Source organism: Oryzias latipes, chromosome 7 (genome assembly GCF_002234675.1).
Source record: "Oryzias latipes chromosome 7, ASM223467v1".
NCBI classification, from domain to species: Eukaryota; Metazoa; Chordata; class Actinopteri; order Beloniformes; family Adrianichthyidae; genus Oryzias; species Oryzias latipes.
In genome coordinates, this window is record NC_019865.2 from 15,506,918 (window position 1) to 15,527,029 (window position 20,112).

The 20,112-nt window shown below is 38.3% G+C and overlaps 1 protein-coding gene across 4 annotated transcripts in view; it reads left to right on the forward strand.

Moving 5' to 3' along the window:
• The window catches only part of samd10 (sterile alpha motif domain containing 10), a 55,810-nt gene that overhangs the window by 22,968 nt on the left and 12,730 nt on the right, over positions 1–20,112 (forward strand). For 2 of the 4 annotated variants that reach the window (XM_020704716.1, XM_004070506.3), the window contains exon 2: positions 9,040–9,224. In XM_020704716.1, coding sequence (XP_020560375.1) covers positions 9,040–9,224 — 185 coding nt within the window. Of the gene's footprint in view, positions 1–366; positions 471–9,039; positions 9,225–20,112 lie in introns of those variants that run through there. The other 2 variants (XM_020704715.2, XM_011477209.2) reach the window with 2 other exon arrangements.

The following is a 20,112-nucleotide window of genomic DNA, read 5'->3' on the forward strand; positions in this document are numbered from 1 at the left end:
TTCCAATGGTCTTTTACTCACTTCACTATTTGGAAACACGTCTTTGTTCAATAATGCAAATGCAAAAGCCTGTTTCTGTGTGGATGTGGATGTGTGCACTTTATAACTTACTGGTTATGTTCGCCAGTCCACACTGCCCTGATGTTTCTTCCCTAATATGCCACACTACCCCATGAGCACTGACATGCATTAGCCAACACGGGAGGTAACTTGCGTGACAACTGTGGTTTAAAAGCCCTCCATAATGTATTGAATACTGAAGCCCTGCTCAACTGTTTCCATCATCAGGCACAGAGTGAATGCTCTGCATTGATTTAGAGGCCACATATGACATTCACAAATAAGTGAGCTTTACTCTGATCACAGTGATGCAGTTTGTGCGCTCATGAGCAAGGCTGTAGATCACTGTGGGTTGTCGACAGCAATCGCAATGAGGTGGATCTCTGCATTCGTTCAGGTTCTCACAGAAGGTATGTGTGAACCAGGGGGTGGCCAACCCCTTTTTTGCTTTCATGAACTGTTTTATTGATTTGAGTAAGACATAGGAGAATTGACATTTTTTACAGATAATCTGTACGTTAATAGTTAATTAAGTGGCTGAATTATTATTTATTTTTTATTTTTCACTTGCTTGAATACCTTATTTGCAGAGATCTATCCTGGTTTTACATGTTTAGGCTCATCTTCACAAAGTGAGTTGTATTATGGTTTGGCTAGATTGGATGTCCTTTCCACTCCACAATGTGATCTTGGACCTGCTACCTGGTGGTTTTACCCCAAAGCCTAAACAGTTGAACTTTTATCAGATTGTTGTGCAGTTTTGGTCCAATATCTGTTATCCATACCTCAAATGAGTTCACGGACAGTCCGAAAACACAGACAGAGCCCCAGAGTTAGTCCCCAGAGTTAGTCACCACCACATGGTCACCCAAACAACAGTTTGCTAAACTTGCATTCTGTCTGGGTAGAGATGTCTTTGTCATGTCAGATGGGACATCTTAAATAAGCGATGGCTGGTAGTTGACAGAGAATAAAGTTTACAACTGTTATGAGAATATTAGAGAGCAGTGGGTACTCTAGCATTATAGATCCACTCCAATTATCTTTTGATCTATTGTAATAGCATTCCCAGTGGTTTTTAGCCAAAATCAAAAAACCTGTGTTTATTTCTAGGACATTACTTCTGCTATTCAATTTAATTCAATTTTAGTTATGTAGCTCAAAATCTCAACAACAGTCGTCTCAATGGGCTTTGTACCGGTAGTTGTAAGATGCTAACTGCTGACGACAGTAGTTCAACAGAAATTTCCCTCTGAGTTGTGGGCGGGGCTGTCGGCATGGAACAACCCCCCCCCGTCACTAATAACTGAGTGCTGTCTGTTTATGAGCTCTCCCACTAGCTTAGAGCCTCCCCGCAGCCCCAACATCACATTAGTAGTGTAACAAGAAGGGCAGGCAATATTGGAGCTATCCAGCCATACAGTTTTGATCCAGATTCCAGCTCAGATGAGGAAAACAAAGATGTAAATGGATCTATTTGTTTATAAGCCAACGCATCAGCATGTAATAGAGCAGGAAGCTTGTGACCCGCCAAGTGTATTTTCTACGTAACAAATATTTTTCAAATTGCATTTTTTTATCTGCTCCTTCTACAATGATTTGAATAAAGAAAAACTCAGAAATGCACTTTTAAGCTCAATTTCTTTTGTATATGTCCTCCATCATCAGAAAAATGTCACGAGAACATTTTTAACATACTAAAAGTACAATTTTCATTGGAGTAAGTCTTTAAAGAAAATTATTTTCAATATTACTACCTCTATGGCTTGTTGCATGCACTTGTTACACTAGAAAAACCTTAAAGAAAAGTTATTATATTTAGAATTCAAAATGATAATTTATTTAAATCTGATTTACTTAGAAATGATCAAACTCTTCCTTTCCGTGTGCAAAATACCTAATGTTCCTTAATCTGATTCTTGTCAAGGTAATCAAGCATTTTGCAACAACTGGGTAATGACTATTTCTTATTGCTGTGGACTACTTTTTCCTAGTTCTGTTAAGCCAACCATAGTAAAGAGTTTTACTAGTTTAGCTAAACAGGCATTACAGGGCCATGCCAAAGCTTGTGTGGTTCAGATCTGGTCCATAGTCTGTGTCTTTTATTTGGAGGTTAGGAAGTAATGGTCGACATTAACCTTCAGGACTTTCTGACAGACTTGTGGTGCCAACAGTTATGACAAGTCATTGTGGTCCTAAAGTGTTATATACACCCAGAATAAAACACGCCCAGTCTATTAGGAAGTATGAGTTTTTCTCATTGTTTGTTCAGAAGTTATCAAGGACAATTTTTTTGGCAATCAGAATAATTTATCTCGTGCTTTTTTGCAGCACCCTCTAAATTGTTTGAAACAAAAATAATGATAGCAGTTTAAAAAGGGTGCATGAGGAGATTAATTGTATGATTACCAGCCAAGTTAGCATGGCTTGTTACATAATCATTCAAGGTGTTGTAAAAACACGCAAAGAGAAAAAAAAAATCAAAGTTAAATCCCCTTGAAGCTGTAACACTTTTTCATTTACATTAATAAATCACTCAAGTAGTTTTTTATGCTTCCCCTGCTTTGACAGTTCGTTCATTCATTATGCATGGAAAAGGCTAATAGACCCCGTGTTACTATTATTTGTGCTAATGTGAGCAGTGTCCCGGTCACACAGGAATAAAACTTACAGAACATGTACAGAGTGAGATCTAAAACCCAAAGTTTTAGGAGAGAAGATTCCTCCTTATTAGGTGTTTTTTTTTGCACTCATTTTAACTTAAGTACGGTATGTTAAAGTATCACAAAAACGTTGAAAAATCTTAAATCATATAGATGTGACAAAAAAAGATTGTAAGGGGATGACTTTATCAGGACCAAAACTAAAAAGTCACTGCTCCCTCCAGATCTGATCCCAGGCTTAAGGTGCTCCCCGACACAGCTGCAGGGAAAATGCACGTCAAATATTAATGACAAGTCAGATGGATTTCTGATCTGAGATCATTTTTGACTCCTAAATGGAGGATCATAGTAATGCTCAGTCTGTAGCTGAGAGGGCGTCTTTCTGACCTGCTTTGACCTGCTTAGAAACCATAACTGGTCCTGCAGCTCAATGTCGACTAAGAAGTTCATGGAACATAATTAGTCTTATAATGATGGACTTTCCTTTTTTGTTGTTGAAGTTAGATATGTGTTCTTTGATGTAGACGAATGAGATAATGGATTAAAGCACACGGAAATACAGCTGGAATGTTTAAAAAGTTGCTGCAGGCGTAAATACAGATGAACCTGTAGAAAACCAATCTGCTGACCAGAACTCGAACAAGGATGGAGCTCAGGGATCATGTCTTTTATCTGTTGTTTTCAACCCCTTAACTCCTCTCCTTCAACCCTTATGATCCTCCAAAGTGTCCTTCCTCTTTGTCCTTCCCACTCTGACATTCACTCTGGATTATTGATAGTCGGCGAGATCTAATCTGTTCTCCCGTGTCATTATACGAGGTCTCTGCTGTCAGGAGAAGAAAAGAACAGTCCTGCCTGTTCTCACCTCCTTTTTTGTGTTAGCTGATGTTAATGGTTTTAATATTTTTGTCTAATCTTTTAAAGCTGTTACAATCTTTTCCCATTTTATTTGAGCAATTTTTTACAACTTTAGAAGGCTTAATCACATTAGGCACATATATGTATACAGAATAGTAAAGGGAGCCCTTTTTAGCACTTTCTAAGTCCACCAGTGCAGTGATCAGTATGGTCTTTGACAGCTCAATGGCAAATCAGTGTCCAATCAATTGTTCTGTCTGTCTCTGTGGAAAGCCCTTCTAATGTTGTTGTCTTTCCCAGCAGTGGCTACAAGGCAAAACTAAGTTCAGCCGTGCATTTACCATTCCAGCTTAGCTGTGTGCTCGCAGGGTTTGTCTTGCATGAAGAATCCCAACAAAATGCCAGCTCCACCTCTCTGATGGGCTGCACTGCACCGTGAGGCACAGTTACCCTGTGGTTTGGATCCAGAACTTCGCCTTCATCCACATGGCTGCCTCTCTGCATCGTCCTTTGGGTTCAGTGGCCTAAACAAACGCAGGCAGGGATTCAACACATGTGAATATTTCAGAGGGCAATCTGGCAGCATGGCTCACATTCACTTATGTATGTCAAAGCTGGCGTTGATTAGCACACATGTTCATAAGAGCAGATTCAGTCGCCTTGGCCCTCCCTTGTGCCTTAAAAAATGGAGTGGCAGATTTTTTGCAACTATTTCCCTTTTTTCGCCACACACCCATGACACTGATCGTTTGTGAAAGGTGTACCTCAACCCCAATCTCTGTGACCATGTTTTGGAGTGGATAAAAAGACTGCAATGCATCATGTGATCCCTCCACTACCCCGAGGTCCCAAGTTTGTATTTATTTTTAAAGCTGCAGCTTTTTTTTCCCTCTGTCTGCTTTTTCAAACATAGTTATTTCATGGTTTATTCTTGGGGTTAAGATTGGGCCTGGTGGGGTACAGAAGTTGTAAATAGCCTCATTTTTCACCCCCAACTCACCATAGATTTAACTAATCAGGATCAGGGGTAAATGCACCAATGGACGTGGCAGCATTGATATGCTCTGCGGTTCAGGTTTGGGGTGTAATGCAGCCATGAAATCATTGCATGATGAAGTTTCACACCCTGAAGATTATCAAAGGAATGAGGTTGACTGCTGTTTTTTCTTCTTCTTTTTTTCCACACACTTTTGTATAAAATTTTAAGTGCAAATAAAAATTTCATCACTGAGTTGAATAAAGGGGTGCTGCAGGGAGTTGATACCAATATCATGCTGCAGAAAAACTCCGTGGCATACTGTCCGTGGTGCCTGGTATGAGGTAGATTAACTAGACCATTGCTTTATCCCACAACCGGGGAGATGAAGCCGCTTGTGAACACTTTTTAAAGTTCATGCCTAGTCCAAGAAAAAAAAAACTGTTTCAACAAAAAAAAGACGTCCTTTGCTGTAAAAAAAAAAAAAGTCCACCCGGACTAATTTTGGAGTCAAATGAGTAACGTTCGCTGATTCCATGTTAATCTGTTGTGGGATTTGGCATGGAACGACCTTTCAGGGTGCCGCACCGAACAGCTTAATTACCTTTCCAAAAGGGAATACCTCTGAGATTTAGCGGCCCCTCTGCACAGCAGATATGCAGCTCAGTCAGGAGAAGGTGATGCGAGGTTGCACTTCACTGGTCCCACTCATGGTGAACTGTCTGCCCTCACACACACGCTTCTACACCACACACACCGAAACACCTGTGTGACACTTTGTCCTTGATTGTGGCACCACCAACAGTCCACCTTCTTCCTCATTTTTTTTAAGCATGTTTTGCTGAAGAAGGCAGATTTTTCCGCCGCAGCACAGTGCTTTTTTTTTTTTAATTCTCTACAATTTTAGAGGACACCACTTTGATCCTGTTCTCCACCCTCCCCATTCTCCCTCATCTTCTCTCCCTCTCCCTTAAGTGAGGATGATAAAGTCACCAGCAAGGGCACCAAATTGAGACAAATAGAACGGCGGAGATTCAGTAGTTAGCGGGTTTCTAGATTGTCTGTTGAGACAGGGAATTAGGGTTCAAATGGAAAATATACACCTTTAAAAAGAAAGTTAGATTATGCTGTCATTACCTGATCTTAATTGTCATTTTAATTCAGGTTAATAAAGTATATTAGAGATTACATACCACTCAACCTGCTAAAGGTTTAAAAAGATGTAGATTTCAAAAGATGAAGCATGTCACAATCCAGCCCATATTCATTTAAGTTATGTCAATACATTGAAAGGTCAGTCAATAGAACTAAGTAGTTTTACGTTAACTCTTGTCACCTGAGCTGTTGAACTGACATACAGTCTTGTCTGGTGAATTTGCAGCACATCTCACCTTTTATCTTTCTTAACTCTCTGACTCCAGCTTGTGCATTTTCCTCCATCTCTTTCTCTGAGATTGATAGGTCTTTAGGGTTCCCAGACACTTAACTTCCTATGTCCCTTTTTCCTGCCACCCTCCATCAGCTTGAGTGGCAGTAATTACGTCAGAGTTGGACTTATCCAGATTGCCCCAAAGACACAAAACCCACAGAAATAGAAACAGACAGAGGAATGCTTAGGAATTCTAGAAGAAGAAAAAGATGGAGGTGTATGGAAGTGTATAAGATGACAGAAAAGTGGCACAAGCTGGAGGGAAGCAAAGGACTCAAGTTTGGTGAGACAAAGCAAGGAGAGGGGCAAAAAAAAAGGTTTACACATCAGTGACTTCTGACAGGCCTTTCTTCTTCTCCTCTAGCATCGATGTGGAACTCTGCTCATCACTGCTGTTCTGAGCAAACACTTAAGTTGTGTGTTGATGGCGTGTCTGAGTAATATTGGCTTTTACTACAAGCTGTCAGGAAGAGCTATGAGATGACAAGCAATAAGAAAGAAATGTAACTAATAGAAAAATAAAGACCATTTATACAGGAAAAGGAAAATCACTGTCTTAATTTTATGTTAATCGTGAGCTACCAGAAAAATTAAGACAAAATAATAAATTCATAGTATACGCCTTTTAATAAATCAATTTTTTGGATATATTTAGTACTACTTTTGCCATTGGATCAAGATAAACATTTGCATTAACTTAAATTGACAAACCGTATTGAAGAACGTGCTGTCAACTATCACTGTCAAGGTTTTTTTGTTTTAGTTTTTTATGTTTCTCTGCGTAGAAAGCACACTGAACTGCCTTTGTGCATGTAATTCATTATATTAAAAACATTGTTTTGCCCCCCCCCCCCAGCAGAACAGAAATATATTTCATCACCACCTATCCGACTCCAGGATGTGTTACCACCCTGTGTCCCCAGCTCTGTGCACACTGTAACCATTTCTCCACACCACTGTGGTGTGTGAATTGCATCATGATAGAAAGCATAACTCATCTTACCACCTCAAATTCTGTTAAATCCAGTTTTAGATCTGGTTCTCATACTGTTGGAGAAAGAAGACAACATTAACACCTGCAGAAGTCAGAGCTCTGTTTCCTCCTCTGTTCATGGACGGGAATCATCTCCAGAGTTCGAAACTTACATCAACCAACAACCCCAGAGCACAGTTTCTGGATGCCGCACACCTGACTTTCATACGCAATCACTCACTGCATCCACTGGCGTCCCATACCATGGCGTCCCTGGTCACACATGGCAGTGAACTTCATCACAGCCACCATCCTTTCTGTTATTGATTATTTCTGAATATAATTTCTCTAAGGCATGGCTGTGGATCCCTTTGCATAAGCTGCCCACAGCAACATCAACCACGTGTTTATACTGAATAATGATTTTGTTCTTTTCATCAAACAATATATCAAAGGATTATTTTTCATGTCTTAAGAGAGCAAAACATCTGTTTTTCCAAAAGCATGGCTTAAAAAGTTGTTTTGTTTTTTTTAATGTAATTTTATGTCTAATCAGGGACTAATCTTGCAAGAAAGACAGAAATCATGCTCTACGTTTGTAAATAGATAGACAGAGTAAATAGATGACAGAATATAGCATTGCTTTCCTGAATCATTTGTTTTTCAGCTGTGGGTAAAAACAGCTGGTTACTTAGGGGGCTCATGATTCCGTTTGTATCACCCCTTTATTTTATTATTCTTGAGAAGGCAAATCACATTCAGCTTTTCAATGTAAAATACACACTGATTATGCCTTTTTATTTATATCAAAATCAAACAGTAGCACGAAAAGTGAAAGGGGTGGGATGGGATAAACAACCAAAAAATAAAGAAAGGAGAAAGAAAACCATGAGGGAGACCATTTTCACCTATCAACAAACATTGTCAATACAGTTTAAAAGTCATAAATCCAAGATTTGACTCTTACAAAAAAGTGTCCAAACAGGTTTAACATATTCTGTCCATTTTTACCACATTTTATAAAAGTTTTCTGTTTGAATTTAAATTGAGAATGAACATTTTTCCATGATGTAAATACTGTGAATAATAGTGATCCACTCCTTTATTGTTGGTGGTTCCCGTTTATACCATCTTTTGGTAACACCTTTTTTTACTTGCTGCCAACAGAATGAATTTTTTGTCCATACTGTCCATACTGTTTAATCCATCCAACGTCCAGTTACAATGATACACAGCTTCAAATGTACATGGAAACTCTATTTAAACACATTCCGCAGAAGTTTGTGAATTTCAACCCAGTTATTTTGAATAACTGAACAGTTCCAGAATAAATGAAAGTGGTTGGCCCCTTTGCTTCCTCATCTCCAGCTTTCATTTCTGCTGCATTTTTGAACTGGAGTGATAAAAAGTTTCAAGATGGTTTTTCCAGCAGAATATGATCTAGTTGTGACCCATTGCACCTGACATGACTCCCAGTCTTCTTCTGAAAATCTTATTTTCCTTTCCTTTTATTATTATTTTTTACGTAACGTGTTTTGGCGACCACTTTACATTGTACTATTATATAGACTTGAAATAATCTAATTTAGTAATTATATAAAGGTTTGCAAAAACCTGTGCTTCTCTGCAGGGATTTGAATACTGTGGTTAAAGTGATGTCTAATCTTTAAATGATTAAAGAAGTCTTCTGGGCTGAAACTATGTTATTGTTTAAGGGCATCAAATACTTGAAATGTCCCTTTGTGGACAAGTGAATATAATTATTCAGCCGTTTGCTAATCCAATTCTTAAATCTGCCACCATATTTACCGTATTTGGGATAAATTCATTTCAAATAAATTCATTTAACTTCACCTTAAATATTTTATCATTGGGTGTATTAATTCTGTCCTGTAATTTAGTACCTGCCATCACAGTTGAAAGTACAACGTCACTGATTGTGTTTCCTGCCATGTCTTTCCATCAAGCTGTATAAGATGGGGGCACATGCATCACCCCTTTAGATGTATCACCATTTAAAAGAATACAACGTCTTGCTTTTGTTTTCTCTGCTTTATCGTTTGTCTTTCTGTCCTCACAGCGGCGTCCAGCTTCAGTTTTTGCCGTGCCTCCCTGGAGCACACAGTGTCTGCTGAGGAACTGAGCTACCAGCTGCCGCGTCACGCCGGAGGTAACAATCTGACCTGGCACGACAGTCACGGGCAGAGGACAGGACACACGCGTGCCGTCAAACTGCTTCAGCAGCCCGGCACCGAGGGCATCCAGGTATGGCAATCAACAATCAGAGCAGCAGGGTCTGTGCAGAAAACAATTAAACACGAGAGACTCCCAACTGTTTCCGCCAAAAATAAATAAACGGAAAAACTGAATTTGAATGATGCTGATGCCGTTTTTAGACAAAGTAAAAAAAAAAGGACATCGTTTTTACAGAGCAGCAGGGGTTCATTAGAAATTGCCACTGAGGTGGGGAAGGGACTGTTGGCGCAGAGTAAGCCCACCCTCATTTCCCATCACCCACTAGCTTACAGCCGCTCACAACTCCAACATATCATCGGTGCAACTAAAATGGCAAACTATATTGGAGGGGGGGCACTGTATGGGCTCGGCCCGGGCACAGTATAAAGAATAAAATAAATAAAAGTTAAGTAGATATAAACACCCAGAGGAGTAAATAAATATACCTTAATAGAAAGATATAAATCAGTAAACGTGAATAAAAAATATATCAAATTAGTAAAAAGAGAACAAAATATAAAATGTCTAAATTTCAACTAAAAGTTAGATTAAAAAAAAGGGTCTTTGCAGGTCTTGAGCCTTCCGTTATAAACATGAACAGTCTCTGTGGCCCTGAGGCTCTATGGGAGGCTGTTCCACAGGCCAGGTCCATAAGTGAACAAGGCCTTGCAGTATGTTGTAGTTCTAAGTTTTGGAATAACCAAAAGGCCTGTATCAGAGGACCTCAGGTTCCAAGAGGTCATACTTTAAAATCATATTAGATAGTAAGAAGGCCCGAGACCATAAAAACATTTATAAACCAATAAAAACTTTAAAATCAATCCTAAAACGCACAGGGAGCCAATGCAATGATTTAAAAAAAAAAAATGGTGTAATGTGTTCCTGCCCCCTGGTCCTCGATAGCACGCGTGCGGCTGAATTTTGCAGCAGTTGAAGGTTTGGTATCCTTCTGGGAAAACCATTACAGTAATCTAATCTGCTGGAAATAAAAGCATGCATCAGCACCTCTGTGTTGGCAAGAGAGAGAAATGGGCAGATTCTGGCAATGATTGTAAGATGATAAAATCCCATTTGTGTTATATTTTTAATTTGTGGAGTAAAATTATTCTCAGACTGAAAAATAACTCCCAGGTAAGGATGGGTATCGTTAAGTTTTTAACAGTACTACTACTCTTATTGATACCGCTTATCGATCCGGTATTTTAACGATACTGTTACGGCCCCGACAGGCAAACCTGTCCCAGTCCAGGGGGAAAAAATAAATAAATAAAAAATAAAAATCACAAAGGGGCCATTCCATATGAAAGATGGACAACAACAAGTTTATGAACATAGTTTGGGTGGAAGAAAGAACCTATGTCCTGTAAAACAAAAATAAATAATTACTGTGCTGGTCCCAACAAAAGACAAAACAGAGGGATTGGAGCCTTGGCCAAACAGAAAATAAGTCAGGGAGACAACTGACCCAGCCACCATGGCGGTCGGAGTCAGCAGCTCCCTGCTAAGGCTGCCTGACAAAAGCTAACTTATGAAAGAAATAAACAAAGCCCGCAAATAAGGACTAGCAAGGTCCAACCCCAAACTAAAATAACAAAACCCAGCAGTATAAGACTGCTGAGGACCAAGAGGGAATAAAAAGAAAAACAAACAAGCCAACCAGCAAAGCTCCAACTCAAACCATAACTGCTACTCAGCCTCCTGCTCTGCTCTCTCTGCATGCCTGCCCGGTTGAGGCCTCCTCTGACTTAAATACCTGGCAGGTGATCATCAAGATCATTGGCCTCACCTGCCAGGCGAACAAAATGACGATGCAGCAAAGCAGCAACAGCAAGACGTAACACTCTTATCAAAACTTTTTGAGGACGAAAAATAAATAAATTAGTTAAGAAAATAAAGTGTTTTATTTACTATTTATTTATGCAACAACATTATTTTTTTACAATACATTTTTCCAACTTGAAAAGTAAAATACATGAAAAAAGAAATTATTAAAAGAAAAATAAACAGCAATGTTTTGACATATTGCTGTCCTGATTTAAATATAAAACAACTTAAATAAACTGTTCACTCTAAAAGAAAATACAGTTCCATAGGGCAACATGGTGGAGTATGCAGGTAGATTGCAGAAAGCCCCACGTTCCTCTTTTTTTTTTTTTTTTTTTTTTTTTTAAAGTTCTGCAGATAGTGCGTGATTTGAACAAAAATAAACACATTCATCTTTGCTAATAAATCTACTTTTTCTGCTAGTCCTGTTTTCAAACTTCAAGGGCTTCTGGGGGAATTTCCATTGTATTCATTTCCATTACAAGCTGCATGCGTTCTTGAGTGTGCGACGCGGGCCGTCCGCTGGAGGAGTCCCGACACCGCGATTCTTGCTGCTTCGGTGATGAAAAATCCCTTTATTAAACCGGCTCTGCTCCAGAGCGGTTTAATAAAGAATCAATCACCGTTCTTCTGGGGGAAACCTTTTATTACTGTTCTCCTTCACTCCGTAACAACAAACATGAACGCGCTCCCCCAACACTTATGCACGCTCTCACTCACTCTTACGATGCTCGCGCTCTTTCCTCTTACACACGCAGCGCGCTGAAACACATACACATACTCATTCTACAACACCTATATAGTTAGTTTAATAGTTAGACAGTTAGTAGTTAGTAGTTACTATTATTTGTTAATAAAGATTACTGCGTTGTAGTTATGAATTGTTTTCATTTGAGACGGGGCCGCTGGGGGATTTTGTGTTCGGCGGCTGGGGTGGGTAGGTGTTTGCGGGATGCGGTTAACCCCGACACCGTGACTCCTGCTGCTTTATATTCTTGATCAAAAATCCCACACCGTCACAGCTCTAGTTTATATCTTGTGGGACACAAAAAAAATGCGACTTCTCCAGTGATGAACAGCAATAAAACTATATTTGATTAACTGATTAACACTAAGCATAACCCCCTTATCAAAGCAGAAATGCAGGTTGTTTTCATGTCAAATGTTGTAGCTCCGCCCCTGTTCTAAACAAGGGTGACTCCCTTAAAACAGGACCCCAAGATATGATAATGAGATAATAGAATAAATTGAAAACAACTTTTGCTAGAAATCAGTGATATAAATGCTAGAGTTACTCTGGGTTTTGGGTTTAGGTGTGACTCAGACAGCTTAAAAAACACTCTGTCACTGTCATTAGCTTTATTACTTTGTCTTCAATACCTTTAGTCAAGTTTTCTATATTTTCATACTCAGGCCTACTGTGAGAAGTCAGAGAAGCAAAAACTTATTTTTAGAGCACATTATAACTGTTTTTAAATATCAGTCACATGGGCTAGCATCAAAACTGTGACGCAAATGGACTATTGATAGTTTTACTCCATTGATAGTACAGTTACATAAAAGCTATTCAGGGCTGTTCTTTTGCAACCATAAGCTCATAACACAAACACTAAAAAACAAGATAGGTTTCTTGATTTTTTTATTTTGAATGAAAATAATGTAATTCTGTGGGAAGAGGTTCAGCAAAAAAAACAACAACAAGAAAAACAAATTGGAGTGGCACATTTTGATGTGAATATAAAAATGGCTAGACTAAATATGTATGGTGCCTGTGCTACACCGAGTCTCTGAGATGACAGGAAATCATTTGTAACAAATTGTTGTCATTGTTGACCCTGTAAAATAGATAAAAAGAAGTTTTGTGATACTTATATCATTATCGCAACATGTATTGCACTGATTGTGGACAATTAAAAGCATACAAGCCTTTAATAGTACATTCTTTTTTTTTTTGTCGAATTGAATAATCTCCGCATGTACGTTGGAAGACATAGAATATTTTTGAAACACTACAGTATGCATAAATGGCCTTTAAGGAAAAACAGTCGCAGTGACAGCAGGAAGAATTGATTTCAAGCTCCTTAGCCTAAAACCTTTTTTCTTGTGAAATAACCCAAAATGTTTTTAAGGTCTTGTGTTTCTTTATATGCGCGTTTTTTTCAAAGCTTTTATCAGCATGAGCTTGTAAAAGTTCAAACACAAGCATTGATGATTTTGGGGGGGATTTTCCTGATATTTTTATCTCTCAGCTCAAGTAGCTGTGCAAGCATGAAACAGAGGAGTTACAAACAGTTCCTAAGTGATTAGGCAAAGACTGGATAATCAAACCTTATCTAAGCTATGAAAACGCCTTATTACTCTCTTGTAGCAAGTAAAACTTTATTATGCATTATTTAACAAATGGAAAACGAGTCCATTTCTCCCTCCTTCTCTTCTCCCTCCTTCCATGTTTGCCTACTGATTGCTTGAGTGTCCAGTCAATGCATTTATAATTTCAAACATTGTTGTCTCTGAGCGGCATACATGTGTATCCTGCGTGTTGTTTGTGCAGTTTTGTCAGGACTGATTAGATTATTCTCTCTTTTACCGGCTGTGCACACACTGGCTGAAATGAAAGAGCCGGCTAAGTGAAACACAGCTCCATTTAGGTATATAAGGCAGGACCCTGGGAATCCTCCTTATGTGCTTAACAAAGCTGATATAACACATTAAGCACTGCTGTGCAAACTCCCAGTCAGGGGAGACAGGAAAAACTAAAGGCAGTGAGGAAGAGAGGACACAAGCAGTGGATGTTATTGTTCATTCATGCTCAAAGGCACTGGAAATATCCTCAGCACTTATGCGCTTGTTGTATGAAAATTGTGCAGGGACATGTGAATTACCAAATCAGGGGGGATAATATATATTTGCAGTTAATTTAAAAATGTAATAGGACATGTCCACTCCTTGTCCCCATTTTTACTCTGTAAATACTTTCAGGTGCTGTAAGTTAAAAATCTATTGAAAGAGACAGCTCCTGACATAATTAAAGCATAAATTGTTTGCTAGAATAAATCATTCTGTGTTCATTTGGAGCAATAAAGACAGCCAGCTTCAGGTTTTCTTTTCTTCGAATAATGAGCTGGTCTTTAGTCAGCGCACCTTGTGTGCCATTATTAAATTGGCAGGTGTTGGAGCAGCCAGATGGGGTGAAAGAAGGGGTTTGTGTTGCCCTCATTTTGGTGTCTGCCTCACAGCTTGTGGAGGAACCTTTAGATGAGACCGGGGAATAGGGGGAATAACGGAAAACAATTTAGCGAGTAACAGCAGCCACTGCCTCCCTCTTTCTAAAGCAGGATCAAGCCCGTTACAGGCAGTAAAGCTCCTTGCCATGCACTATTTTGCCTTTCTGTGTGGGCGAATATAAAAAAACACCAGTATGTTATTACGTTTTTTGTCCTCATTACAGAGTGCAGGGGCTGACCCTGTGAGCTGACACCATCACAAGGAAGCAAATTATTGGCAAGTAACAAATATACATGGAAAAACAGCTGAAGACATCGTTCCCCTGAGATGTATTCAAGGTTTTAGTACTTTTTAGAACCTTATAATATCTCACAAAAAATTGCATATTTGTTTTTTTGTAATTTTTGTCAAATTACAAAATATAGGACCTTTTTTACTTTTCTTCTTTGTTGTTACTTAAATACGATATGTTTCCGAAGAATGACATGCTTCAATAACAAGACCATATATAGATATAGACTATGAGTGCAGATGAGCTTTCAATGTAAAAAAAAAAGGAATAAAAATATAAACTATTATTAAGCAGCATCTGCTTTTTGTTTTTTGCTATAACATTCGACACAACCCTATATTGTGTGTTGTATATTATCTATTATCTAAAGTATGTTGACACACTGCAGGCGTAAGTCAATCTAATTTGATCAGATTGGTCGGCAAGTTGAGATAACATTAATTTCCTTTATTAATTTAGTATCTGCATTCAGGAGTTGCAGCGGGGTGTACCTTTGTCTTTTTTCTTCTTTTTTTCAGGGGTGGGGTCACTTACATATCCTATTACTGAACCTAGTTATGGGGAATTTAATTTACAATCGACTTTGAATCATGTACTCTTTCCTAAAGTCCCACTCCGAGCATCTTTTGATCTTTTTTCAAATCGTTATTAGTGGTCTTTTTTAAATTATGATTATGCTGTTTTTAGCCAAAATGGAAAACCTGTGTCATTTTTCTATGCAGAGCGGCAGTAGGTCATCATAGTTGTGGGTGGGATGTTAGCACACAGCAATTTTGGAGCCATCCAGCCATACATGTTTGGTCCAGATACCAGCTCAGACGAGGAAAAGGAAGAAATACACAGATCTATGTGTCTGAAAGTGGATGCATTGGAATGGAGCAGAGCAGAGAGTTTGTGGTTTGCCATAGTAACTTGTAAGTCACACTTACAACCTTTTTCCAACAGCATATTTTCATCTGCTTCTGATTTACAATTATTTGAGTAGATACACAGAAATGCCATTTTAAACTTAATTTTTTTTAGTATGTCCCCCACAGTAAGAAAATGCCACAAGAACATGTTAAAAACACCAAAAATATAGTTTTCATAGGAGTGGGTCTTTAAAGGTTTTGGGTCTACCTCCTCATTTTGCATTCTGTGCTAAACATTCAAAGTGCACTGTTGTCAAATACTCAAACTAATCTTGCCAAATCTTTTTCTTTCAGAGAATTTTGATTTTTATCTCTCCATATTATATTGTTTCAGTTTTTATTTTTTATTAAGGATGAAGTCCATAAAAAGTCCATAAATAAAGGTTACTCGTGCTTACATTTTGCATAACACTAAGAGAGCTCTCAGAGTTTGATCTGAAAGGACATTTAGTATTGTCAAATTTCAAACCCAGTGCCTGTTTGTGCCAGTGACACGGTGAGGAGGGATTGTGTGGTTGAACAGACAGAAAGATCGAAAAAGAAACAAAATACGTGCTGGGTGTCTGTATTGTCCTTGTCCTTGTCCTGTCTCTGTGATATGTTCTTCTGCCCAATACCTGTTTGACTCATGCTAAACAAACAACAAATCTTATTTGAACGTTTGTCTATCTCCTAAGGTTGTTGATTTCTGCATACAGGACAGATGGTGGTAAATAGAGATCAAAAGAGTCCCTGGGTTTAAGGATTTGGACTGATTTGTTTTTAAGAAGGCAGCAGGGTAGGAAATAAACGGATTCAAATTACTGAGAAAACAGAACTGTTCATTCAGGAAAGATAGAGGACGAGCATTTAGTATCCTGTGAAACGTGAAAAGACAGCAACAAAGGTTTACATCAGACAGAGGGGAGTCATGTGATGAAGAGCAAGAATCACAGAACATCAAACATTGATTTGCTCATTCATGCGCACTCTCCCTCACATTTTCCTGCTAATTAGCATAGCATCATTGATCTATCTAATGCAAAGTCAAAAAGGCAACCATTGGAAGAGAGTTGTTAGCAGTTACAGTGGGTGAATGTCAAGGATTCCTCACGCTCCCTTGACTTATCTAATCCTCCATTCAACAACACATGCACATGCAGGAAATGTACAGCTGCAGACGAGACCAAATACATTTCAATGGATAAAAGTCAAGTCGCTGTGGAGAAACATGCAGGTTAGGAGAAGAAGTGAAAAGTCTGAAGTGGAAGCAAAGAAAAATGACACGATTGTTTGATTAAAAAAACTGATGAGCTGCTTCAGGACACAAATTGAATGATCGATAGAGATCAGCTGAGGGAAAACTCTGAGTTTGGTGTGGAGGAAGATCTAAGGAAGGAGATGGCTTGATGGGAAAAGCAACAGAGAGGACGTGTTTTCTTGAAGGCACATGCCAATGATTGGTCTATTCTTGAACTTATATCATATATAAGGCGCACCAAACTGTAAGGCACATAAGTCATAGCCATGAGTCAGTTAGTTTTTATTAACTATGTTTTAGAACTTGTTTGTAACACGCTACTACGGGGGTGCTCACACTTTTGAGGTGACAAGCCCCAAAAGATCTGCACACACACAAACATATGTATATGTAAATATATGCATATATACATATATATGTGGTAATTAGCCCCATTGCCATTAGTGTTCAATATAATTATGTATTTCTGAAGGCCATGTGGTAGAGAATGAAAGGGCAAAGATCCTGTGGGACTTCCAGATCCAGAGCGATGGGATGGTAATGGTGAACCAACCAGACATTGTAATGTTGGACAAAGAACAGAGGAAAGCCATTGTGGTGGATGTGGCAGTGCCAAGCGATGGAAACATCAGGAAGAAGGAACATGAGAAACTGGAGAAATACCAGGGACTCAGAGAAGAACTGGAGAAAGCCTGGAAAGTGAAGGTGACAGTGGTGCCTGTGGTAATTGGAGCACTTGGGGCAGTAACCCCCAAGCTGGAGGAGTGGCTACAACAGATACCTGGAAAGACCTCAGACCTCTCAGTCCAGAAAAGCGCAGTGCTAGAACAGCTAAGATACTGCGCAGGACCCTCAAGCTCCCAGGCCTCTGGTAGAGGACCCGAGCTTGTGGGAGTAACCACCCGCGGAGGGTAAGAGGGGCGTTTTTTTTATTTTTTATATGTACATACATACCATGACTACGCTAACTCCTAACCTTATTAGTAGCAAGTTAAAAAAATCACAGTCCAACATTGCTTCACGTTAGCCATGATAGTATATTAATAATAATACACAAACTTGTTTGCAACTCGTTGAAGAAAGACTCACATTTTGACAAAGCACACTGCATGTCTCAAAATTGCTTCAGGAACAACCAGAATTATCCATTTATAGGGTGATTAAAAAATATTACGGCTTTTGAGTGTGCCTTATAGTGCGGAAAAATAAAGTAACAAAAAGCAACAAACAATGAAAAGCAACGAACATGACAATGCCATCCTGTTGAGCTGAGGATAGAACATCACTTCATCTTTTGTCAGAGTAATTCCACTGTGTTATAACTAAAGATACTTCTTATAAAAAAAGAATTACATGTACCTCTAACTTTTTAGTTAATAGGTTTTATTTTTGGTTGCTTGGTGTTGTTCTCTGTGATTTTCAAGTTACCCTTTTGTTTTTTAAAGGATAGGTTTTTTTTTTCTACAAAAGCATCAAAGCCAATTTTTTGTAGCAAGAAAAGCTGAATAATTCTTCAGTGGCACAGACAAGAAAAGGGTTGATTTTCAAAGCACAGCCTTTTCTTCAACAGAACTCCCTAGATTTCTGACTATGCATTTATACTTCAGTGGATATCTACATTGTTTGCTAGCAGGCTGCAGGGTTTCCTCTCAAAAACAGCTTTATGAGTTGTTTACTTCATGAGCTGCTAACTCCCTATTAGAGGAAAGGAAGGAAGACAGATGGCACCAATACAGGAACAGCCTCCAACTGCTGGAGTTGGAGATGTTACAACTACTATTATTTCATTTCTTTTTTTAATCTCTTTTGTTTTAATTATGTTTCCAATTATCCCGTTAAGGTAGGGTCAAGCAGAACAGTAAGGTGCTCAGGGGTTAATCATTTATTAGTATTACTTGGATATAGTTAGAAATTTAGAAACACAGCTTGACCTGAGATGTTTTTCATTCATTATTCACTCCTAAACAATTTTAAAGCAACAAGCAGAATATTTAAAATTAAGGAAGAGAAAGAACTGGTGAATTATTCACAAAAGACTAAAAGTTTATTTCCAAATAAATAAGTAAAACATTGTTGCTCAGATTGCTATGAAAATATGTACATCAACTATCAGACAAGTACTGACCAAATAGTGTTTAAAGGTTTCTCAATGAATTTTTTTCAACAAATTGACTTTAATAGCCTTAAAGAAACACAGAGAAATACTTTTTTTTGCTTGACTGCATTTATAGGCTAATCTATCAACTTTTAAAAGGTTGCCTTTTATCCAGCAAGCAAGTATCAAAGGAGTTGCTCAAATACCTTTATTTTAATCCATTTCATCTAAGCACTAAGAACATCTTTGCACCTTTATTTATTCGCATTTTATCTCTTCTGTCTGTCATTATCCCTCATCGACTTGTGCTCCATATAAAGCCTCCATCTTCATCATGCCCCCCCGCCCCCCTTCTGTACATAACAAATGAGAGACCTCCTCCAGCTGGACAGAAGTAGGTCTCAAGAGGAAAAGGCAGGAAGTAAAGGGTGAGCAGGGGCAGATAGAACTGGCTAGAGGAGATAGAGTCTGATGGATGGCCACAAATGGAGCGAGAAGAGCAAGGAAGGAAAGAAAGGAGACGGAGGGATGATTGGAAGCTATCATTCCTTTTCCCTTCCGTCTGGCTTTTTGATGATGAAGGCCATTATTCACACAAAGAGGAGCCAACTCCCCCTTTCTCTCTCTTCTGTCTCTTTTTTGTCATTTTTTGCCCGTGTTCTCCTTAGTTTCTTGTCGTCATTGCTGCTCGTTTGTTTAGATTCTTTCCAGGAAGAATCTGTTCCATTGAATTAAAACAAATAATTGCACTCAAGATCATTTGATTTAGTTACTCTGAAATTTACAAGAAGATTTTAATTCAAACTCAGTGTTTTTTAATCTCTTTACTCTGTGTTCTTGTCCTTTTTGAAGATACATATGTAGAGATTTGAAACCTTGTTTAGAAGAATAAATGCATCTCAATATAATTATGTATTTCTGATAGGCAAATATGGCTTACATATTTCATTTGTTTTTATATTATAAAAAAATAATTCTTTCCCTTTTCTTTCTTGTTTTCCCATTAAGCCATTAAGTTGCTATATTTACAAAGTAAAAGCTTCTCTTTTAGCTATGGTGGCTGATTGAAAAAGTTTGTCTCAAAGATTTAGTTTAAACACAATTATACCAAAAAAGATACTTTTTCCAGATCCTAAATTATGGCAGTGATCACTTTAGCTGAAAGAATAGAATATATATTTTTAAAGAAGTTTGTGAAGTATTGACATACATGGGTTGAGATTAATTAATAGGCAAATAATCATTAAAGAAAACTATACGACTCTAAATTAATTTAAGTTTATTTCTTTTTTTAAATAAAGTTAAGTAACTATAAATTTTCATTCATTCAG